Genomic DNA, 25,891 nt, shown 5'->3' with positions numbered 1-25,891 from the left:
CAATCATGAGCTTATCGGCAGGGGGCATCATCACTTGAATGGATTTCTGTAGTAGAGACCCCTGCAAAAAAATGTGGCACCTAGGAGAATAACCCATTTCTTTCTGAAAGTATTACCAGTTATATAAAATTAAGGCGGTTGTTTTTTAGCCAAAAACCTTAAAATGGCTCTCTGGGAGTCAAACATTAAGACCGTGTTCACTCAGAGTAAAGTTGGCCATTTATTTAGCTGTAAAATGTTGTAAAATTAACTAGCGTTATTTATTACTGTCCATTTTGCTAAAAATTGGCGGTTTTTGTGCCAAGTGTTTTTGTGCCAAGTGTTTTTTTTTAAACCAATTTTCTATATAAAGGGCCAATTTTTGGATGCCTGGAAATAATGTCCGAAAGCTGAGTGTAAATTTGTCCTATTGGCCTAGGCCTACAACGGGAGGTTGATGGGGATCTGACCTACTATGATCATCAGAATGGTCAAACATGGATGAGTTCCAGTATCAGGCTCAATGAAGGGGCTGCAGTGCTGATATGTCTGCTGATCTGCACAGGTCCCACAATATGCTATCAGTAGTCATCTAGAATATTACTTAAAAAAAAAAAAAAAATGAATGGCATGCCTGTTATGCCAGATGCTAAAGCCCCATGTAGCAGTCTGTAATGAGTGACTTAGTACAATGAACTACATTTATATCTGAATATCCCAGCCTTCGCCTTATCTCAAGGGATAAATTCGGAAGATGTGACTTCATTATTATTTTTAATAAGAAGATTTATAGTGCAGATGCATGTGGCCCTTATGTAGTATTTGTTTTCACAGCTATGTGTTAGTATGCAGCTTCTCCCACTATCCCATTTCCAGGAGCCCAGCCCTGGTTGTTTTATGACGCACCTCTGACTGTGACATTTTTCTAGAGCTGAGCCAGTACTGCTGCTACTGGACTTATTAGCCTTAGGCAGCAAAGCCATGACAACCACTTTAAAGAAATGCTGAACATATAGCATTGCTCACTACAACTCCTTCCTGTAATCCATTCGTGTTGTAACAAGAGACTCCCCACCTCTTAAAGGAAATAAAAAAACCTCCCAAAACTCCCAGGAAGACAGTAGTGTGTAGACTGTAGTGCTGCCCTCCTGAATACATGCTTGTCTGAAGGTGCTGCTTGTCTCCAGACAGTGGCTGAGAAGGGGACGGGCCTCCCTCTATACCGCCTCTTTGTGATTGGCCAAACTTTCAGAACTTTCCCCGTTCCATCCTGATTTTTTTTCTTCTTCTTTTTTTGAGAAGTTGCCTGCTTCTGCTGCTCAGAGCGCACGTCAGCTGTATTCTGGTCTCCAGTGACTTTACACTGACACCATGAGCTCAGAGTCAGATGAACCAAAAGAAGGTAGGTTTTTATGTTCTATTTCACTAGTCTGCTGTAAACTTTCTGCCTGATCTCGTATGGCATGAAGAAATCCTGTGCCCCTGTCCTCAGCTGTCCCCTGCACAGATAGCATTCAGCCATTATATGTGAAGATCTGGCATATTCACTTGAAGCCTGGATTTTAGATTTCCGGGATGAGGCGATCCAGTGTTTGCATGTGTTTTGGGTAGATTTAGGCCAACTAGACTCAGATTGCATTGGAAAGTGAAGTGACGCTCACTTTAAACTCTCAGTGGAGCTCGAGAAAGGAGCTGTAGAGCTCCCCATTTCCTCAGCTCACAGAGGAAGACTTCAAAGTTTTAGCTGAGCACTGAAGATCACTATTTCTGGCTTGCTTGTTGCCAGGCTGTATTTCCTCTTTCTTCTTAACCAAAAGTTCTTCTTTCACAAAAAGTATAAAGCAGTAAAGGATGTGTGCAGTAAATCGCACTCTGCTCAACTCTGTTTGGAAAACTGGAAGCCAGCCAGCAAAGGCAATTTTCTAAAAAAAAAAAAAAAATTTCTATAACATCAAGTGTTTGGGTTTCTTCTGGGTCTATGGCTCGTTCAAACTTGTGTCTGAGTGCTCTCTCTCTCTCTTTATATATTAGAAATATATATAATCTACATCACGCACGCATAAAGTGATGCAGAATCAGTTGGCGCTATACAGTTGGCGCTATACAGATAAAAGCATTATTGACATATATATATTTGCCATTTTTAAACGTGACTAAAACTGTTTAAATGCTTTGGTAATGTTTATGTTTTTCTATTAAATCAAAAGCCCATTGTGTGTATGTATGAAATACAGATTTATAAGAAGATGAAAACTAAGCTCTGTTTAGTTACCAAGGACAATAGCATGGCATGTACTTATGCCAGTTGCCTGTGTCAGTCCAAAGCTGAATTTGCTTACTGATTAAATAAGTGGTGAGATATTGCCAGAGGCCTGAAATGAACTGAAGTTTTTCCTGTCTTGAGTGTTTTGACAAAGTACATTCTTATGGGAAGTCTGACATTCCAGACCTGCATTGCTGAAGTACTCGAATGGTGGGAGATCTAGACATCTAAATCTCCCCAGGAGTCAGACTGCTTTCATACTGCATTGTGGTCCGTGCATAGTGTGTCCAGGCCATGCATTAAAGGGAACCTGTCACACAGAACATGCAGTTCAATCTGCAGGTGTAACATCCGCACGGTGGGCTGCAGTTGCTATTAGGGCCAGTTAGGGTGCTGGTGGTGTTATCAGGGCCAATAATGTCACATTGTTTTACTCCTACCTTTGCAGTCCTGGCTCTCCTGAGGCCCCGGGCAGACCTCCTACTGTTGCCTAGACAACCCATTAATGCTCACTGTTAACATGCTGGCAATGCACTGCCACCTGCTGGACACCAATGATAAGCATTATTCAGTCATACAAAGTTATACAAAGCACATGTCATATTGCAGATAAAACTTTGTAGTGCCTGGTGGGTCACTACACAGGCATCATTTCAAAGAGCAGGAGGCGATGAGCAGACTTATATATAGCTTTGTGGGGAAAAAATCCATAATAAATTATCATCTGTTCATGTAAATCTCTGCTCATATAAGGCTAAGTAGTCCCTAATCAGTGATCGATGGCTGCCTGTGTATAAGTGTGGGTATAGAACAGTGATGGGCAACCTTTTCAGGTTGGTGTGTCAAAATTCGTCAGCAGAACTGAGTATAACCTGGGTGATGTGTCACTTCAACAAAAAAAAATAATAATTTTGCAATATTTTATAGTTTAAATAACAAAAATCTATACCCCTAGTCCCCATCCCTTCACCAACATACACACCCAGTCCCCCTGCCTCCCCATCCCTTCACCAGCAACAACCCCCACCCCACATACTCACCAACTTGCTGAATGGTCAGGTTCGCAAGTAGGAGCAATGGCGCCTTTAAGACACAGATTATATGTGCAGGAACCGAGCCTATGAGACACAGACTACGCTGTGCGGCAGCATGGCACCATAGCTTCCGCATGCGGCGCAAAACAGCGCATCCAATCACAGTGCCCGGTAATGTGAAGAACACACAGTCCAGGCGGTATGTGGGACAGGGGCAGGACTAGCCTGGGAGCACTGCCAAAGACCTGATACTGTTATTGCGGTGCCACCAGGGCATGCCGTTGTCCTTCTCGGGCATGTGGCTCCGTCTCAGTGCTGACACTCATGGGTTCGCCATAATGGATATAGAAAGAAGTGACAGCTACTGAGTAGGATCGATCACTTGCCAACTTAGCCTAGGATGAACACAGATTTACATGAATAAATTATCCTGCTACTTTCGACAGTGTGTGTGTATGTGTATATCAGATACTGCATGTGCCATGTGAAAGCATTCATACACACTAAAAAGGACTGCGAACTGTAACTACCAACATGATCTTAATGGTTGTTATAAAGTCTAGGTAATGAGCCACTGGCAGCAGTTTATTGCCGCAGCAGCCCGATCTAATTCCCTAATGTGCAGTACAGCTAGGCATAACATTTTAAAGGTGTCAAGTTTCTGGCCCTTACTCCTAAATATCTGAAGGCAAGAAAGAAACTGAATACAAATGTGTTTTTTGTAATGCTATTCGGGTACATTTGCTTTGCTGCATGTGAGGATATCCACCCAGAACATAACTTGGCCATTTATTGCTGAATCAAAAGTTGTAGCAGTAGCCAAAGTTTGTTCATTTATATTTGTTTATATAAATTTATATTTATATTTGTTTATATAAATGTTAAATAAACGTATGTCTCACCTCTGGGACCCACACCCATCTCACGGTGGAGAGCCCTCTGGCCTGGTTGCAGCCAGGAGTGATAGGGAAGGTGGAAGTAGCTGAAGCTTTTTATGATTCCCAATGATGTTGATAAGTTACATAAAAAGCATTGCTGGTAGTGCTGTCTGTTTATGCAGCTTCCATTAAAGTCAATGGCAGTTACATAACCTGCATAGAACAGTCTGTTGGACTAATGGACGTTTAAAACAAACGTGAATTACAAACATGCTGCATACACTTAATTTTGAGAAAAGAAAATGTCAACTGAAGTTTGTTTAAGGGTGCATTCACACCAACAGGATCCGCAGCAGATCTGCAGCAGATTTGATTGTGCAGATTTGATGCTGTGTTCAGTTATTTAAAAGAAAATATGCTGCGGATGGTGCTCATGAGTATCCAGGACTTATGAGCACACACATAATGGAGAGGCCTAGTTATTGTTATTTAGGAGGACATTTCCAAAATCAGCTGCACAGACCAATGTAAGTGATACATCATTCTGTTTAGCTTCTGTCACTAATTTATGCTACCCTTAGATAGGACCGCATAACAGAGTCTCTTTAAGACAAAGGTTTACAATGTATATGCCATTTGTATGTGATCCAAATGCCACGGGTATGGCATAGGCTTTGTGGCTGTTTTGAGTAGTTCACTTTCCTGGTGAGGCGCTGTAATCTCACCTCTCTGGGCATGATTCACAGCTCTGTTTCCTTGCTGCGTAACACAGAGACTGGCCTGAGCGGGTAAGAGTTGAAACTTGAAAAATGGATAAATTGAACTTTTCAACAGCAAAATGTGTGAACAGGCCTGTGACTATAACACCATCGCAGTAGTAATGATATACTGATGTCAGCCACAGACACTGATGTTTGGCAAGCTTGTAAGACATCTCCATGTTGCATAAGGTCCTGTATAACAGCACTTTCATATAGTGCAGGCAATCCCATCGTGAAACTTTGTGTGAAGGAAAATACCTGGAGTAAATTTATGTCAATGGCAATTGGGGCATTGTAACAATTATGAATCTCCTGCCTGTGAATGGAACTTTCTATGTGAGAGCAATAGATTCTTTCGTCATAGGACCAATCGGTAATGTGAACACAGCTAATGATTTCAGGCTGCACATTTCACACTGGAATAATGCTCCCATTGTTAACTAGTTACCTGCAGTTACAATTTGTGACCCTGGAGGAAGCCTTTATCATTGGTGCCTGCTCAGTACATGCCTAATGTGGTGCAGCCCTTGGCTCAGGCTTAATGTGTTTCACTGAAAAGAGTTGTATGCCAAGATCTGTGGGCGGAATCATTAAGAAAAATATTTATAATACTGAACACAGGGGCACTTTTACAGACCTTACTTCTACAGATCATCATGGAGTAGCAGAGGCCCCCTTCTTATATAGCCATCAAGGATATCATACCTTGTTGTGGACATATTTGGGATCGTTTGGCATTGTTTTGATAGGGGTAGTCACAAGACTTTCCCAGATATAGCACATGTCCCCTTATAACTACGTATGAGCTATTTCGGAGCAGGAGAAAGAGCTGCGGTAGTGTTGGAAATATTGTCAGCATTTACATACAGGGATTTCTCTTAATAATAAACATACTCTGCAGCATTTACAGGCGGGGAGATGGTACAAATAAACATTACATTAGAGGTGTCCTTACACTTTAACTAGCTGTCAGACGATTGTTCAGGCAACAACTATCTCCATTATCTCTCCTGATCATTCAGCAATTCTAAATGTTCATGTGTTCCCAATGTTCTTCTATGGCAGCAGATTATAGCCCCTATAGATCAGCGGGGGCAAGTGAGCGCCGACCTGGGGGTAGCTGTGGGAGGGGCTCCCAGACGATCTTTCTGTTGCAGCAGGTCATTGCTATCCTATTCGTTAGTCTTTCAACATGTTAAAAGAAAATGATCAGCCAACATCATGCATATCAGCTGATTGTTGGCTTTTATTAAACAAAGCGATTATCGACCGTAATGGCTGAAAATCAGCCAAATACAGCCAATAAAACGATTTGTGTAATAGGGTCTTAACTCTCTAAAAGCAAAAGGGTTCGGGAGTGGAAATCAGATATGCCATCCTTCTCTTCCCCAATGTAATCTGTTGGGAATCAGGAGGTCACCATACACTTGGACATTAAAGCGGTCACGCTGAAGGCAGCAGTTTTGACTGACTTTGACAAATGTATATGAATAACTAAAAGGAAAGAGATCTCTGCCTATAACAGCATACAGCCTAAACTTAAAGGGGTTGTCCAGCGTGGGGGCTATTTTTTCATATGGCCGGGGAGGAGGTGGCTGAAAGAAAAGACGTTCCAGCGGCGGGTCCCGCATCGCGTCGCTCCGGTGCCTGGTTCCCGGCCGCTTCCGAGTGTCTGACGCGGGCCCGAGACGTGGCGCGGGATCCCGCCTCCTTCACAGAGTGGCTGAGCGGACCTGAGACGTCACGTCTTGGGCCCGCGTCAGACACCCGGAAGCGGCCGGGAACCGGGCACCGGTGCGACGTGATGCAGGACTTGCCGCTGGAACCGGGGAGGTGAGTGGACGTCTTTTCTTTCAGCCACCTCCTCCCTGGCCATATGAAAAAATAGCCCCCATGCTGGACAACCCCTTTAAGCCCCTATTTCCAAAGGCCGACCGAGAGGAGAAAAGGAGTGCTGTCAGCGCTCGTTTGCTTCTCGTTCCCTGTTAGCTGCCATCGCTATTACACGCAGCGGCGGTGAGAGGGTGAGTGCAGGAGGGGCCGCGGGGGTGCTGCCTGGGTGATCAGTAGATCGTCTGGGCAGCCCATAGAGGATAGTGGCGGTCTGGTGCCACCTCTCCTATTCCACAGAGCGACGGCAGCAGATCACTGCTATCACAGTCGCTGCTTTTTCAACGTTTGAAAAACAAACGACTGCAACGATCAGCCGATATGAACAATGTTGGCTGATTGTTGCTTTTTATTCAACGGGACGATTATCGTCAGTAACTGCCAATATTGGCCAAATACAGCTGATAATCGTTCCGTGGAATAGGACCTTTAAATAAGAGGAGTAAGAAAACAGATTTGCGGACAAGATTCCCCCATTAACCATAAGAATATGACTAAAGCTATGTAACTGTCAATAGTCAGCATACATACATACATATATAAGCTGTATGCAAGGATTACAAGTGGTGATATCTGTAACCTTGTCAGGTTGTATATAAGCCATGAACTACAGTTATATGACATACTAAGAACAACTCAAAGTGTAAGGCACGCACAGGGCCCTGTGTATAAAACCCTATGTGAGTTGTGGAAAGAACCATGCATGTGGCCACCTTTCCATTGAATTAGAGGGAATCTATGAAAAGGGATCACTGGACTTCCCTTCTCTCAATAGCTGAGGGTCCAGCTTGTCAAGCATGTATGGCATATGCTTTTACAATGCAATCAGTGGGTAAGATGGGAATACTCCTATAAAGAGTGTTTTCCCCTGAAGTAAATGTGTAGCCATAGTTATTTATACATAAACAGATTTACGAAGTATGATTTTTCCATTTGGAGTTTTTAATGAACCTAATTTGTAAGTATTGTATACAAACTTTTATTAACTCCTTGTAATCAATGTGTTACCTTCAGATTTATCAGTGCAGAAATTAAATATTAGCAGACCACACTCACATTGGACAAATAAACACTATCACCTACATACAGTGCCCTAGTGAGGTACTGAGGCAGATGTTATCAGTAGTCATCTAACAGGTTTAGGAGGTTAAGTAGGGTAAAGGCTCACAAACACTTTATTACCTTGTACATGGACTGTATAACGTGGCACTGTGGATGTATCTCTGATCTATGCCTTTTTAGTACATTGAAGCTGCTGGTGTACTGAGAGCAGAGGGCACCCATTTTGTATGTACGGGCTGCAATATCCATTCATAGATCTGGATATGTTTTCATTTTAATATCATTGACCCCTTCTAATATTATTGAGGGTGACCTTCTTCATTCTGTTGTATACCCTGAGGTTATTATGGAGTAGTATGGAGTAGTATAAAGTGTATGATGGTCTCCCAACCTATACACCTCATTTGACTGACAATTATTAAAGTTGTAAAGGCACCTTCAGTCTCTGTTCACATCAGAATTGGAAACAGGGCATTCATAGATTTTTTTTTATTTTTTTTTTTTATTTCCAATTTATTTTATTTTATCCATTTCTCACCATTGTCACCGCTCAGACTCTGTCGCCCTGATCCATTCCCGTCTTGACTATTGTAACTCCATACCAATTGGTCTTCCTTTCTCTAAGCTCTCCCCTCTACAGTCTATCCTTAACGAAGCAGCCAGGCTCCTCTTCCTCTCCAGAAGCTACACTGACATCTCCCCTCTGGGCCAGTCACTGCACTGGTTACCCATTAAGTCCAGAACTCACTTAAAACTTCTCACCCTCACCCATAAAGCTCTCCACAACTCTGCCCCTCCATATATCTTCTCCCTCATCTCCACCTATCATCCTACCCGTGCTCTACGCTCTGCTAACGATCTAACACTAACATCTTCAATAATCAGAACCTCTCATTCCCACCTCCAAGACGTCTCTCGTGCTGCACCAGTTCTCTGGAAAGACCTACCCAAAGACCTCAGACTCATACCCAATACTCAATTTCAAGCGTACCCTAAGACTCATGTCTTCAAGCTCGCTTATAACATTCCCTAAACTTGTCTCCCCTTCTGTTGTTCCCTCACTCTATATCTCTGACGGTTCCATGCACTTTATAAGTTTTACTTGCAATTAGATATTGGCGTTGTTACCTGTTCATCCTGTTCTTTCCAACTATGTACAATGGCTGGACCATGGACAAATAAAGCACTTTTATTATTATTATTCCTACATGTACTAGAGTTGATATACAAACACAGAGTGGTGCCTTGGATTACAAGCATAATTCTTTCCCGGAAGGTGCTTGTGCTTGTGGTTAACCCCCCCAGTTCAGTTCAGATCAGCCAATAACAGTAATCTTCAGCTTTCCGGGCCATCGGTGACCAGATGACCCGGAAAGCAATGGCGGTTTGTGATGTCTTTCCGGCCGCAGGGTTCTGAGAACCTCCCACAGCACACAATGAAGCAAGCGGCTGGAGCCGCTTGCTTCATTGTGTGAACTGACAGGGTTTCCTACGGCCGCAATTCATTGAATTGCGGCTGCAGAAAACTGACATGTCAGTTATTTGCGGGTCCGCACGAGATCCCGGCCGGAGGGTATTCGATGTGTAAACGCTCCGGCTGGGATCCCATACAAAGTGTAGACAATGTTCCACACTGCATAAAGTATGTACTTTTACGTAGTGTGAACATAGCCTGAATTTGATGGACTCCTGTCCTTTTCAACTGTATAAACTAATAATTGGCATAATACCCACAAATAAATAAAAAATTGTCCCTTTTTCCCAACTAAATAGGCATTGCCACCCATTTCCATTAGAGGCTTGCCATGATACATTGATCTAGTCTTGATTTTTTTTTTCTTTTTTTCATTTTCACAAGGGGTTAAAAGATTTTTTTTTTAAAATGTGTAGAGCAATTTCCCCCGAGGCTTTTGGAGGCTGGATTTGGCTGGAATGGATTTTCAAGGGCCATGTTGTATTTAAAAGGCCCCTGTGTTGCCAAGACAGTTGAAACCCCCCACAAGTGACCACATTATGGAGACTACACCCCTCAAGGAATCTAACAAGGGGTGTAGTGAGCATATGGACCCCACTGGTGACTGGCACATATGTGAAACAAAGATAGGCTGTAAGTATCAACTCCAATTTACCAGAAATATAAAGTACAACATGTCACGAGAAAACAATCTCAGAATCAGCCGGATAGGTAAAAGCATCCCGAAGTTATTAAAGTGACACAGGTCATATTCCTGAAATTTGGTCTGGTCTTTAAGGCCATTTTGAAGACCACAACAAAGGGAACGAGAACACAATGGACTGCACCTCAAAGATAATATAGCAAAATAATCACAATATTTTATTAAACACAACCAAAAACATAGACAATATAAAAACATTTTAAAAAACTACACAGAGCCTTATAAGCTTCAATGTGTACCATGATACCTCCTAAAAGAATACTGTAACCAGGGATTGATAGCATTGGTCTATATCACAAATAATATACAGTCAAATAACCGATTCATAAGGGATGAAGACTAATAGGCAACACACACAGTCCAACAAGATAAAGAAGATATATACAGTAGTGACTTGTGTCAACAAATAAATCAATAAGAGCAAGTCTGTTCAAAATATACAAATAAAGTGCAAATATATATATAATTATTATAATATATAATATAATTATAATAATGATATATATATATATATATATATATATATATATATATTTGTTGACACAAGTATATTGTCTTTGAGGTGCAGTCCATTGTTCTAGTTCCCTTAATTTGTGGTTTTTTATTATTGGTTCGTTTTTGGATCTAGGGACTAGCACTCAAGTATAAGCATTATTTGGGATAGGTGGTGCCTGCTTTGGTGATTTACTTAAGGCCACTTTGGGCTCCTCTCTCAATCCAAGAGAATGAGAGAGAATGAGCGAGAATGAGAATGAGCAGCACTGCTGTAGGATTGCAGGTGCCAGCAGCCCAGGTCCTGACTAGGGACCGACTTCAAATACCGGAGGAAAGTCTGCGGCACACAGGTTAACGGTGAGAAAAAAACATAATTTTTTTTTTTTTTTTTGGAAACACAGTTGTTTATTGTTTGCTAATTATTGTACACTAATCATGCTTGCTGATTTTGCTATATATGTCTCACTAATGTTTCACTTGATACGCTTGAAAATGGTGATGTGATATCACCGAAACGGTGCGTCTTGGATTGCTGCACCATGAATTGAATAAACCATGTTTTTTTTTTTCACTGTTAACCTGCGTGCCGCGGACTTTCCTCCGGTCTGTGTGTGTGTGTGTATGTGTAAAATATACATACATATATATATATATATTGTGTATGTGTGTATATATATATATATACACTACCTCTTTATGGCACATATTTTTTAGTTCTCCCTTGCTGGGCTGTAGTGCTCTATTAAACTAAGTTCACACTGCATGAAATACTGTCCAGGGTTCAGTTTCAAGTTTCACAGACAGAGAAGCTGAACAGAACGATGCATTGCTTACATTGTTCTGTGCAGCTGATACAAAGATATCCTGCTGAATAACATGGACAACAGCTAGTCCCTTCCAGTATGTGCATGAGCCCAGGAGTCCTGGATGTTCATGAGAAGCAGAAAACTCTGCTCACCATCTGGTGATTGACAGTTATCTACCCATGCTGTATATAAGCAGTCAACTGTCAATCAGCAGCTAGAGGGCGGGGGTAGGGGGTGGAAAGTATCCTATTCTCTTTCATATTAGGAGAATGGGTGAACAGAATGCTATAACTAATACACTGATCTGTTCAGCATTTATATCACTAGTTTAAGCTAACCTCATTTAGGGCAGCATAAACCGAGTGGCAGATTTCCCTTAAAGTCATAAAGGAAGTACTTTGACACAATTGTAGATAAACTGACTTATTCAATGATCAATTGCTTCCTTGGGATAGATATAACCTAGATGTTTAACTCTGGATTTATCAACCATGTCTGCTGGAAGTTTGTATTACCTTTCTAACATCATTTTAGGATATTGCGCTTCACTTAAAGTGAGAATATTTAGCAACCCTGCCTTTGCAGTACCAGAACCTGATGACATTCATGTGTATGGTAACTTTTTCCTGGGTTGGATTATCTGTAATAACGTCAATTTTAATAATTTCCCTTGATATCTTCTGTTTTGTCTTAAGGCCCTATTACACATAAAGATTTATCTGACAGATCATTGAAGCCAAAGCCAGAAACTATAACTAGACTATAAACAGAGAACAGTTTATAAAGGAAAGACTGAGATTTCTCCTCTTTTTAAATCCATTCCTACTTTGCTTCAAGAATAAAATAAAATCAGTGTGTGTAATAGGGGCCTTTGCATAATTAATAGGTCGATCACGCTCAGAATTTGCATTATTTTAAATAAAAAAGAACAAAACAAGAGAAACAGGTCCTTCAAGGCTTGTCAATAGTATCTTGTTCATTGTAACACTATTGTATCCTGTATGTTTGCACAAAGCTGTAATGCAGTTAATGGGCCCCCCTATGTTGTCTCTCTTCCTGACAGTGTTGCCCCCCTAGAATGATCTAAATTAGGAGATGATAATATCACCCAGTATATGTAAGGTAATTAGAGATGAGCGAACCGGGTTCGAGTCCATCTGAACCCGGTCGATCAGCATTTGATTAGCGGGGGCTGCTGAACTTGGATAAAGCTCTAAGGTTGTCTGGAAAACATGGATACAGCCAATGACTATATCCATGTTTTCCACATAGCCTTAGGGCTTTATCCAAGTTCAGCAGCCACCGCTAATCAAATGCCGAAAGTTCGGGTTCAGATGGACTTGAGCATGCTCGAGGTTCGCTCATCTCTAAAGGTAATCTTTGTCTAAGGGTAAATTCACACGGGCGTCTCGCATAAGAAATCCGCAGCTAAACCGCAGCTAATCCGCAATACACATATTAATAATAAGAATAATTTGTGTATTGCGGATTAGCTGCGGATTTCTTGTGCGAGACGCCCGTGTGAATTTACCCTAAAAAGCAAACAAACAAACAAAAAACACATACACTGGTTTATTGCGTTGTTAACTGACTTTGAGGCAATGGAACTGGGTGGTGACTGTATATCATACTGCATTATGGCTAAGGCAAGTAAATGTAGTCCTGTCACACCAGTATCCAACTGTGATCTGAATAAGAATTCCATACTAGAATAATTTCTAGCAATAGTTGCAGCCATTCCTGTTATCATAATTCTTGAGAGACAAGTATGCCAAACTTCATCTTCAGAAAGAAACCTGCAGGTAATAAGGGCATAGTTGAGATAGTTTCCATAGAGTGAACGTTGGATGATTCTTCTCAGTGCGGGTGAGCGTTGGCGATGAGTTTATTGCATGAGAACTGTGCAAATAAACATAAAAAAAAGAAAATCTTCCTGTCTATCAATAGGATTTTGGAGAATGATAATAGTAGGGAGGTATAACCAAAAGAATTCAGAGATATAGTGCTGTACTGTAATCCTAGGAGCTGAGATGTTCAGCTGCCTGAAGGTCTTATTTGGCAGTATGACAATCTGTTTTACCCAGCTTAACCCCTTTATGACCAAAGGTTGTTGATGTACGGATGTCCAGGTCACACTGAAGCAGTGTTCCTCCTCACCTTCTAAGAGCCATTACATTTTCTTTCCACCCACAGGGCTGGCTGGGGGCACATTTTTTTGTGCCATGATCTCTAGTTTTTATTGGCATTATATTGGTGTAAATGGAAATTTTTAAGTTAAAATAGTTTTAAAGAACTTTTGATGACATTTTTCCTTATTTTCCTTTTTACCATCTATATTCTAAAATAGTCCTCATATCTTGCAGTTTTCATTCTCATCACTGGGGCTAAAACTAAGCTGAGACTTCCTGTTGTGCCACTAGTGAGAAGAGGAGGCTGCAGTAAAATGATCTGCACAGAATCACAGCGTCATGTGACACCAGTAGATAGAGGAGGCAATAGCAGCTCCCTGTGGAATGACCTTTTTTAAAGGTCACAGAGCGCGCTCAGTAATGTCTCATATTCATCTCAAGGGGACAGACTCTGTCTATTGCTGTCTATTTCTTTGAGGCCTGCTGTAACTAAATGCTGTTAAGAACAGCCCAGCCAATATGGCAGCCCCCATAATAATGAACAAAAAGTGAAATAAAAAATATATTAGTCATAATAGAAACATTAAAATAAAAGAACAATATTTAATATCTGATTCTAATCAGTAAAAAACAACGTAACTTCACATCTCACAACATAACTTTAATACGTCCACATTGAATACATTGATTCCTGCATTTCAGTATACATAGGCATTGAAGGTTCCATTCAAAACCACCATTGTTTTTTCCATCAGATTTCATGACTGGAATAGTATTGCAGGCTACATTATTCTTGCCCTATAGATGATGGAACCCCAGATTTACCCCAAGTTAATAGGGTCTATCTGTTGGTGTCTGTTGTATGATGGATCCAGAACTGCACTTGTGGCTTGCATTAGAATCCGTGTACACTGCTGAGAAGTACGAGGTTACTAAATAGTAAATAAAACAAATGGTAGAAAAATGGTTAATTTAGTTTGTGCTGTTACACGGTTGATATGTTGAGTAATTTTGTAAATACATTGCTTTCCTTGTAGTAATTTTGTTGCATAATATTTTCTTCCCCTTTTTATATCTAAACTTGGATGCAGTGTGCTACTGGTTTCCTGTAGCCTGAGTGCAGTGCATTGTGGGATCTTATACCAGTTGCACTGCTGGAGCTGGGCTGTTAGACCCCCTAGCTGACAGTAAAGTGGGGATAGGTCAATAACTGTTAGGGTGGGTTCAGACTACAAAATTCTCGCGGATAAAGTCCGTCGACTTGTCAATTCTTTCGGCGGAATGTGGAATCAGCCAGCCCATAGAATGGTGCCTATGGAGCAGGCGGAAAGGCACGAGAAATCCTCAGTGTAGTCCTGCCCCCAGTGCACCAAACTATCTCATTTAATAAAGCTGGGAATTTTCCTGGCAGTGATGCTGAGGAGTAAGCTAAGAAAGCTACCTTCATCATCAGCATCTTCTGCTCTATGGAAACATAACAGCAAGTTCTAAGTTACTCCGCAACACCGTCTGTGCTGTGACTGTGATTGTCACTTTGAATGTGAAAACAGGGCTGGAAAAGTAAATGCTTTGCTACAGCTGAACGATGTCATTACAAAATAGAAATTTGTAATTTGTGTGCGACATCTAAAAGATTCCTAAGCCTTTGGCCACTTTGGGCATATACAGCTATATATTTTTTTTTTCTCACCCAAGTGTATAAGCATATAATAAGAATAAACAACCCAGATCGTGGGGCTGGTCCCACAAGGGTCTGGGGAGGCTGCAATCTGATAGAAGAACATTGTGATTGAGTAACAATTTGTTTGTTCAGATCTTACATTAGAAACCGCCTTGTTTTGGATCTGGCAGCGTATCCAACCTGGACTGCAAGTACTTGGCTACTACTGTTATAAAAAAATAAAAATAAATAAATGGGTACAATAGTTTTAGAAATGTGTATATTGTTACCAGTATAGATGGCATTCTGTATTTTTTGTCTGGTTTTATGATTTAGATATCACTCTGCCCACTGCTGTATTCTAAACCAGTTTTTCAGACCTTCAGATCATATGTTTAGTTAATATGTGCATTGTACACATGATATGATTTACACCAGGGTTCTCTGCTGCTCCACTGTTGTAAATGAACTGTTGAATCCTTCGTGTGGAATTGCTTGGTGATCTGTCTAGAAGAGCCCAGCTTTATTTTATTACAACCAGCAGGGATAAAAGACCCTGAATCCTAAAAAGCAAAGACGTCATGGCAGTAGTAACAATAGACTTCCTAAAAGTGTTTGGTCCCTTTTAAGATTTGCAATTTTACATTGATTTCCAAGCATCACTCACACTGTATGACACATTGAGGAATGTATGGCTTTTTCTTTCTTCTTTACTCTTGCCTAGAATAGTGTTGGCATTCAAACAATGAAGACTTCATCCATCTTTGGTTACTTCAGAGAGTGTGTGTATGAACATACATGTATTTATTTCTAGTCTCCTCAGTACTAGCACAGAATGCTTTTGTTTCCCATTGAAATTCTGGTCAGGAGACCACTAGCACAAGGGTTTTGTGATTTGTATTTTGTGACAAATGGAAAGATGAAGCAGCCGGGGAGCAGCTGCTGATGGCAAATGGCTACAAATGAGTTTACTTTAAGAATTCTTAGAATAGACTACCACATACTACTTACTGTCATGGCATCTACTGTGGTGGTATGCTCCATCCTTCACTTGGCAGAGGATTAAGCACAAGACTTAGAAGTTATATTTCCTTATATACACATTTTAGTTTTGGATATTAGGAAGATGATAGTAGAATTGTGAATGTATTGGTGTTGGAAAAATGTCATCTAATAAATGAAATGTAGCTCTAGAACTGCCATGTGATATGGAAGAGGCTGTATAGCAGGGATTATGTATTAGTCCTATCGTCGGCTGTAAACTTACAGTGGCCCCTATGGTGGTGCTGACCATGGTGAGGGTCCCTTAAGTATAGGAGTCCTTATCTCCTCCACCAATACCTATCCTCTCTGGCTGTCAATTACATGCCAGTGCCCTTTCAGCCTTTACCTTAGCTGTAGGTGTTACATTGTACTTGTATATGATGTAATGACAGAATTCCTGGTCTGTTTTTGGTGCCTAGCGGGTAGACTTTTGCCGGTAAAAAAATAAAGAGGTCTTAAGTAGAGATGAGCGAACCTCCAGCATGCTCGAGTCAATCCAAACCCGAACTTTCGGCATTTGATTAGCGGTGGCTGTTGCACTTGGATAAAGCCCTAAGGCTATCTGGAAAACATGGATATAGTCATTGGCTGTATCCATGTTTTCCAGATAATCTTAGAGCTTTATCCAAGTTCAGCAGCCCCAGCTAATCAAAGCCGAACGATCGGGTTCGGATCGACTCGAACCCGAACCCGGTTCGCTCATCTCTAGTCTTAAGATGAAACTTCTCAAATATTTTTTTTTTATTAAAACGCATTATTTTACTTTTATTGTCACCATTTCTAGTCTACAATGGAAGTTCTGAAAATGATATAAAAAAAAAAGATCATACTCCACGCAGCTGGTTTCATGGGTTATATCTATTTTATATATTGGATGATTATCGACGATTTGGATTGGGACAGTCAAGTATCATCTTTCCTGTGCATGCACTGTGGTGTCATGTTGTGGATTTTTTTTTTTTTGTTCACTTGTCTACATTGTGAATTCGTTTTGACCCTTATTCTTTGTACCCCATCTCCAGATAAAGATGTGTGGGGGTGGGGGCATAAAGTCACATACAACGCTTGTGAACTAACAGCATATTCATTATATCCACAAATTAGCGCTGTGTTTCGGTTTACTTGCCTGTGAGTCATGCGTGATTTAGGCCAGAGTACACAGACACTCTGCTCATGTAACATTGCATCTAATGGTTGTCAGTGTAGTCATGTTGCAGCATAATGCAGTCAAAGCACTACTGTTCCAAAAATCCAAATATGATAGAATTTTGGATGTAGGTCACACGTGACTTTGCCACCACTGTCGCCAGTGCAAGTTGCATGTCACCTACTTGTGACTTCTTTGTAACAGAGTGGAAACTGTGACAGTTACATGACTGCAGGTTGCAGAAAACTCTATTTGTCACATGACTTGATGTCCACTACAGATGAGCTTATTAAGCCGCCGGCCTTTCATTGCTGCTCCGCTCCCTGCCACTCCTCCCAGGATGCCGGGAAAAGCTTGATCCAATTCTGGGAAACTTCTCCCAGTTTCCCAGGATTGGATCCAGCTTTTCTCCGGCACATGGGGTGGAGCAGAGCTGAAAGGCCGGCATGATGAGTTGAGCATTGGTCAAATGAACTGCTTTGTTCATGCGATTCGCTCATCTCTAGTCACCACACAGTGCTATTCTAAATTGACAAATGAGCCTTACCCCCTCTTCATGTCACCTGAGTGTAAAGAGTAATTGCTAGAGATGAGCACAACTCGAGCTTGCTCGAGTCCCATGTTTCCATGTTTTCCAGGATTCCCTATGGCTGCAGATATCTTTTTTAGCCAATGGTATTCAAATGCCAAACCATCTGTCTAGTTTGCTTCAGTCACGCTCATCTCTAGTGATTGCACATTTTCACGTGTCACTAGGCTCTTATCGTCTATGTTGAAGGACTATCATGGTTTTAAAGGTTTTCTGTGCCCATAAGAAACATATGTAATACGTTGTGTTCTTTTTAAATATTTGTTCCCTTGCTTTATAGATGTAAAGGTGCTGTTGTAAGCTGTTATTCTTGCTAGACCCTTTTCTTATAATGTTCTCAGCACTGCTCTGTATGTGCCAGGCAGCAAGGCCTGCTCTTGTGTCTGGAGTTTGGCACATGGAGAAAGCCTGTTAGATTTATTGGACTGGAATGGAGATGTGGATATGGTACACCTGCCTGCCTTTTATACTGCTTTTTTCTTTCGTTAATTCATTGATTTTAGTCGTCTTGATGGTTCAGTGCTGTGCAGCTGGTGTATACATCTTACTCAGCAATGCAATTTCCTGTAGAGCTTTATTTTAAAGAAGTGAAACAGTGGCTGTAATCTGTTTGTGTACAGCAAAAACATGCCCTATAAGTGTAGTTAAGGGGTTGTATAGGAAGAAAAAACTAAAATCATCTTATGGTGGCAGGGGAAAATGTGCTCACTACAGTGCAAGCTGCATTTGTGATTCTTTGTGTAGGTGGCAAAATTCCCTTCCTTATTCCAAGAAGTTCAGTGTATAAGTATATCATGCAATGCACCTCTTACGGCTGGAATGTCTCCTCCCAGCCCTTTCCCTGCTTGACTGATTGTCAGGGTATAGCCTACCAGTCTCATTGTAAATTGTGTGCAGCTGTGAGATTTAGATGGAAGTACAGAAGGATGTATGAAAGGTACCATGTGTCTCTTTGCTGCCTCAAAGGGGTAGTGCAGTGTATAACATTTTTTCACTAAATAACACACATTACAAAGTTATACAACATAGTAATGTGTGCTATTTAAGTGAATGGCCCCCTTCTCCATGTAACACCCCCCCCCCCCCCTGAATGTGGACCCTGAAGTGTTTATACAGTATACTCACAAAATCACTGTCGACCCCGGCTGCCATCTTGGGGCGATCTTTTCATCTTCAGGAGGCTGGCCTGACTGCTCCAGCCCTCCCTCATGCCATCCCCCCTTCATCACTATCATCAGCTGCTCATCTGCGATTGGCTGAGCATAACAGAAGCCCCAGACATCTTCTGAAGAAATTTCTAAGCTTTGTGCTCACTTCAAAGTTGATCTGGTCATAAATGAGCCTAGAAATTGGTTCAGGGGAGGTAAGAAAAAGTCAGGGCCGTATTTCACAGCCTGATTAGCGCAGTAAGTAAGCGCTGATCTGCTAGATCGGTGCTCGCTTACAGAGACTATTAAATGGCTTGATGATTGCCAACACGAGCTATTACACAAAATGGCCAGTAATTGGCCAATTACAGCCCATAATCACTTCATGTATTAGTGCCCTTGGCTGTTGGGAAATGTAATTCAAAAGTTTCATTTCCCTTTAAGGTGCCAGTAGCCCGTTTCTAGGCTCCCTGATGTCTAAATGATGGTGTACAAATAATACTAGCATCTTCCAGTCAGTACACATTCTTCACCTCACCATATAGGTCATAGCTCTACTTACTCCAGACTACACCCACAAGGGTGTGAGGTGCCAGGTGTCAACATTGGTACAAAGCTAGAATAATATTTCCTATAATCCTATCTGAACCATTACTGCACATCTGTTAAATCAATTATCGCTTGTGTAGACTTTTATACTGTGCAACATTGTTGTAATAAATACTCATCATTGTGTAATTATATGATTGCGAGTGCCTAGACAGCGCACAGATTTACCCTTGTTTAGGGATGTACACTTGTCGCCTTAGATCTCTATTATTACATGATAAATATTATATAATATACATGTTTTGGGGGAGTAACTTCTTGAGAACTTAGTATATTTACATTGTTACATCTGCAAAAGACAAGCAGCGCACTTGAAGTTCCTCATTTGCCATTTATCTACGGGACTCCTGTTTAGGTCAGATTGAGCCCACGCAACACAAATAAATGACTAAACATCGAATCCACTTACACACCCAGGTGCATAAATAAAAATATGATCAAAAAGTTATTTATTTACTTATGCTGCGTTTACACGGAACGATTATCGTGCAAATTTGCACGATAACGATCGAATTCGAACAATAATCGTTCATTTTGATCTTTGAACATGTTCTCAAATCGTCGTTGGTAGTTTGCAAAAAATTCGCAGATCGTTCCGTGTAAACAGTCATTTATCGATTTAACATATGGTTCCTGGCTTTGGCTTCAAATCTTTGGCAGATAATCTGTCACATAATCTTTGTGCAAATGGACCCTTAGGGGCCTATTCCACGGAGTGATAATCTGCCGAATTGGCCCGATGCGGCCAATTATCGCTCTGTGAAATCAATACAATGATCAGCCGATGACGACGATCATCGGCTGATCGTTGATATAGGTTTGAACCTATAATTGTTGGGCACCAAATAACACCCTAATGGTGTGTTTACACAGAACGATTTATCTGACAGATTTTGGAAGCCAAAGCCAGGAATGGATTTGAAAAGAGGATAGATCCCAGTCTTTCCTTTATGACCTGATCCCTGTTTATAGTCTGTTCCTGGTTTTGGCTTCAAAGATCTGTCAGATAAATCTGTCTGTGTAAATGCACCATTAGTCTGGTTCAGTAGTGACACAATCATGGGGAAAACTGCTAACCCTACAAATGTCCAGAAAGCAGTCATTAGCACACTCCACGAGGAGGGTAAGCCCCAGAAGGTAATTGCTAAAGAAGCTGGCTTTTCACAGGATGCCGTATTAAAGCAAATTAATGGAAAGTTAAGTGGAAGGAAAAGGTGCTGTAGAAAAAGGTGCAATAGCAACTAGAATATTACCGCAGCCCTCATAGGATTGATATTAAAGGGCCATTCAAAAAATTGGAGGAGATTCACAAGGAGTGGACTGCTGCTGCAGTCGGTGCTTTAAAGGGGGGGGGGGGGTTGTTCTGTATTGTGTTTCTGTGCTTCCTGGTTGAGCAGTTCCCTCAGCTTTCCCTCAGCTGTTCATCACAGTCCACAGTCCTTGCAGCAGCTTCTTCTGGGCGGTCAGAGATGGTTTATCAGTCAGTGGATTGGCGGATCCAGCCAAACCTCTTGTGACATCACGCCCTGCCCCCTGTCTGCATCATCAGCAAACACACACAATGTAAGACAGAGGCATGGAAGATTTGTCTCCTAAGGGTACAAACACACACACCGTATACGCAGCAGATACGCAGCAGATCTGCAGCAGATTTGGTGGTTCAGATTTGATGCTGTGTTCAGTTATCTAGATCTAATCTGCTGTGTATCGCAGCAGTAAATACGCTGCGTATACGATGTGTGTGTTTGTACCCTAAGGGGGGATAGCAAAAGGAGCAGGAGACAGTGTGAATTGGCACAGGGGCCATTTTTCTTCACTTCCTGGTTTTCTATCAGCTACCAGTCTGGCAGAACTGCACAGATACAGTAATACATTATATAGACACATCTATATAACTTTTAATGTACTTTAAATAGAAAACACATTTTTCTTATGTGAAGTTCCTCTTTAAGAGGCACCACACGCAGACGTGTCCAGGACATGGGCTACAAGTGTCACATTTCAAGTACCAAGCCACTCATGACCAATAGACAATGCCAGAAGCATCTTACCTGGGCCAAAGAGACAAAGAACTGGACTGTTGCCCAGTGGTGTTTTCTAGATGGAGGTATATTTTCATTTTCTGGAGGAAGAGTGGAGAGGCACAATCTAAGCTGCTTAAGGTTCCAGAGTCTCTGGCAGCAATTTTACCTCCCTCTTACTAAAAACAATGATTTGCTTTCCACAACTGTATATTTTATGTAGATTGATGGTTTATCATTTGTCTTGCCCTACTTTTCAGACATGATTACATGGGCACGTCTAGGGAATGTCTAGGATTAGGTTAGCTTAAACAGAGAAGTGCTCTGGAGTTGAGCTAAACTGAAGATAGCAAGTTGTACAAGATCTCAGTTTAGGTACTTGAGCTTTCCATAGACACCAGCTTCTTTACAGCTCCTATACCAAGAAAGTTCATCACACATGGTCCTGATCTGTATATATAATACAGTTAAAATTAGTTGAGATTTTATCAGATGCAGCACTGCTTTTTACATCTATACATAAAATCAATAATCTTGGTTGCTATATAGTAAATGTATAAGTGGTGGCAATGTTACTAAAGTTTATTTACTGACTTATCCAAGTACATATCATTTAGCTGTGTTTGGTGTGGCCCTTTTACAGTTTGTGGTTATATATTTACTTGCATTGGATTATGTATAGATTCTGTTTAGCAAATAGCATATTTTGTTTATGTTGTAAAATAAAATGCCTAAAACTGATGTGACCAATGTAATGATATAATTTTTCTGTGTTTCTTTCAGTGGCGACAGATATTTTCCGTTCCAAATACCTGGCTGTCGAGGCCCAGAAGAAAATTTGTAGCAAAATGGCTTCATCAAAATACATTGCAACGTCGTTGATTGATGACACCAGTGGCAAGGTGTTGGATGAGCTCTATCAGGCAACCAAGGAGTTCACCCAAAGCAAGAAAGACTCAGAGAAAATTATAAAGAACCTCATCAAAATAGTAATAAAGCTGGCTGTCCTGTATAGAAATAATCAGTTTAATGCCGATGAGATTGCACTTTTGGAAAAATTCAAGAGGAAAGTCCATCAGCTGGCCATGACGGTTGTCAGCTTTCATCAAGTGGAATACACGTTTGACCGCAATGTGCTCTCGAAATTGTTGAACGAATGCCGGGAGCTTCTTCATCAAGTCATTCAGCGTCATCTAACTGCAAAGTCTCATGGGCGCATCAACCACGTGTTTGATCACTTCTCAAATTGTGAGTTTTTGGCGGCTCTATACAATCCATTTGGACCCTACAAAAACCATCTTCAGAGACTTTGTGAAGGTGTGAACAAAATGTTAGATGATGACAATATTTAATAATGAAGGCTTTGTCAATAATTGCTGGAAAATTCTATTTTGGAACTGATTGCCACCAAGGAGTAAGAAGCCATTCATTCAATGGTGTTTTATCTGCTGATGGTAACACTGGAACTAAGTTGTTAAATCACACAATAGCGCTTACTGGTTCTCACTGGAGCGTTGTTACCAAGCAGTGATTATATGCAGACAAATTCTCTCTACATGCTGAGTGTACTGTTGGTTGTAAGAGGAACACACCCTATATGCAGTGGATTACACAGAAATAGGAATTTCTGCAGATATATGGGGATGATGCTATTTATAGGCTTGCCAAAAATACAAGAGATTGTATGTGTGTTCCCCTGTGTAATATATATGCCCTGAATCTTTATGCATTATTTCTTGATAATAGAATGACATGGCAGCTTCTTTTTGTTTGTTTTTTGCTTCTGTTCTCAGATCTTTGTTTTGTAAGTACTATAGTCATACCGATCTGCTGTCACAGAAGTGCAATGCATTTTATGGAATATTATGTTTGAGACCAGTATCCTCCTTGTGAAAAGTTCTTAATTTGTGATTGTAGACAGCAGAATTTCACTTTCTAATGCCCTGGTCAAACAGTCTTATAAAAAATAAAACCGCCTATCCATTCAGATATTGAAATGTTTGTGTGTTTTACTGCACACACTAGACTCCCTATACTTCACTCAGCTACAGAAGTTCTTCTATTATGTTCTTCTGCTCTATAATGGAATATACATGTCAATACAGTGGGAGTAGATGGGTGTAGCTCTATGGCACAGTTGTATACAGGTCATAAAGGAAAAACTGAGATTTCTCCACTTTTCAAATCCATTCCTGGCTTTGACCTAAAAACCTGTCAGATAATCTGTCTGTGAAAGGGCCCTATTCCACCGGACGATTATCGTTCGCATAATCGTTAAAGATCAATGATTTTAAACGACCGCTATTGTGAAAGACCTGAAAACGTTCACTCATTTCCATGGAACGATAATCGTTACTTATGATCGTATTTGCGATAGTTTTTTCTTCGCTATTTCTTCGCTATTTCTTCGCTATTGCGTTTGTATCTACTGCGAACGACCGAACGATGTCTTATTCAATGCGAACGAGCAACGATAAAAATAGGTCCAGGTCTTATAAAGCGATCAACGATTTCTCGTTCGGTCGTTAATCGTTAACTGCATTTCAACCGAACGATTATCGTTTAGATTTGAACTATTTAACGATAATCTGAACAATAATCGTCCGGTGGAATAGGGCCCTAATAAGGCTCTTGGTTTGTTTTACAAATTGCCCTAAATAGTTGTGTATAATGGTGCGTTTACACAGAGAGATCTATCTGACAGACTATAAACAGGGAACAGGTCATAAAGCAAAGAATGAGATTTCTCCTGTTTTCAAATCCATTCCTGGCTTTGGCTTCAAAAATCTGTAGGATAAATCTCTCTGTGTAAACACCCTATTAGGATGCGTTTACAGACACAGATTTATCTGGCAGATTTTTTTAAGCCAAAGCCAGGAACAGACTTTAAACAGAGAACAGGTCATAAGGGAAATTTTGAGATTTCTCCCCTTTTAAATCCATTCCTGGCTTTGGCTTTAAAAATCTGTCCCCCTATTTATAGGGGGAAATAAAAAGAAAAGTTTTAAATACCCCCGAAAAGTCAAAGGGTATTTTATAGGTTCTTTGTTTTTCTTTTAAATACATTTATTTCCTCAATGTTACACAATAAATTGCTAGTATAAAAATGACATAAATATAAAATCCTATGTATGACAGAGACAAGATGCTAACTTTTTTTTATTTGGTTTAAAACTAACGTGTAATGGTTGTGAATGGAATAAAATAATAAAATGGCCCGGTCTTAAACTGGGTAATATTATTCTAAATTCTTGGGCTTATTCACTTTGTCCCTGTATACATCTGCACAGTCCATTTAAAAATGAATACCTGCTGAAATAACATTTGCAAGGCATGTGCATAGTGATACCTTAAAGGAATGGCAGACAGTAATGCCAGAATTTGTTGTCCTCTAGATCACACGTGTCAAACTCAGGCCCTCCAGCTGTTACGTAACCACAATTCCCATCATGCCTGGACAGCTAAAGCTTTGGCTGCCCAGGCATGATGGGATTTGTAGTTTTACAACAGCTGGAGGGCCTGAGTTTGACACCCCTGCTCTAGATGCTGGGGCTGCAAGTTTAACAATTTAAGGCAAAGAGGACCTAATGGGATGAAGGTTCTGTATTTATTGAGAAATGAAATGTTGAGGTTACAGCTGCTGTGCTCATCGTGTCTTCACTATTCATGGAGCTAGACCGATCTGACACATTTGCATATCTGTGCTGTTCAGATAACAAAAATAGTTTTACATGGTTTCCCTATGATATAACTTCTTCTCTGTAAATGATGTCAGCACCAGACAAAGTGGTTATAGCAGAAGATGGCTTATTCTTAACAGGTGCTATGCCAGAATTCAGTGCTATGTGACAAGTTTTCGGAATGGCACATAATGTGTGGTTTGGGCACACACGATCACGGACTCTTTACAGCAATACTGTTGGGCTAAGCGGCAATACTACAGACAATCTGTGGACAGGTGAGGCAGCAAAACCAAACCTCCAGCGATTAAATTTACATTTTTAATCCCTTTTGAAGTATCTGTTCACAACTGTCAAGAAAGCAACTAAAATTATGACCTTGATGTTGGGCTCTTGAGTTACACGAGCCTGTGATCAGCACACAAATAAGCTGGTATTACTGGACTTGAGAGAGCTGCATGGGAAAAAATCTGTTCTAATGGCATTAAAGTAGCTATGGGAACAATCATGGGAAACTAT

At 40.8% G+C, this 25,891-nt stretch overlaps 1 protein-coding gene across 4 annotated transcripts in view; it reads left to right on the top strand.

The window, feature by feature from the left end:
• The window catches only part of TNFAIP8 (TNF alpha induced protein 8), a 76,270-nt gene extending 51,329 nt beyond the window's left edge, over positions 1 to 24,941 (top strand). Inside the window, exons 1-2 of one of the 4 annotated variants that reach the window (XM_069962670.1) lie at positions 1,128 to 1,381; positions 22,476 to 24,936. In XM_069962670.1, the coding sequence (XP_069818771.1) occupies positions 1,351 to 1,381; positions 22,476 to 23,044 (600 nt within the window). In that variant the 5' untranslated portion in view covers positions 1,128 to 1,350 and the 3' untranslated portion in view covers positions 23,045 to 24,936. Of the gene's footprint in view, positions 1 to 1,127; positions 1,382 to 22,475 lie in introns of those variants that run through there. The other 3 variants (XM_069962673.1, XM_069962671.1, XM_069962674.1) reach the window with 3 other exon arrangements.
• The last annotated feature ends 950 nt before the right edge of the window (positions 24,942 to 25,891 follow it).

This window comes from Dendropsophus ebraccatus, chromosome 3 (genome assembly GCF_027789765.1).
Source record: "Dendropsophus ebraccatus isolate aDenEbr1 chromosome 3, aDenEbr1.pat, whole genome shotgun sequence".
Lineage (NCBI taxonomy): Eukaryota > Metazoa > Chordata > Amphibia > Anura > Hylidae > Dendropsophus > Dendropsophus ebraccatus.
The sequence above is the reverse complement of the archived record's forward strand: the minus strand, read 5'-3'. Positions and strand labels throughout refer to the sequence as shown.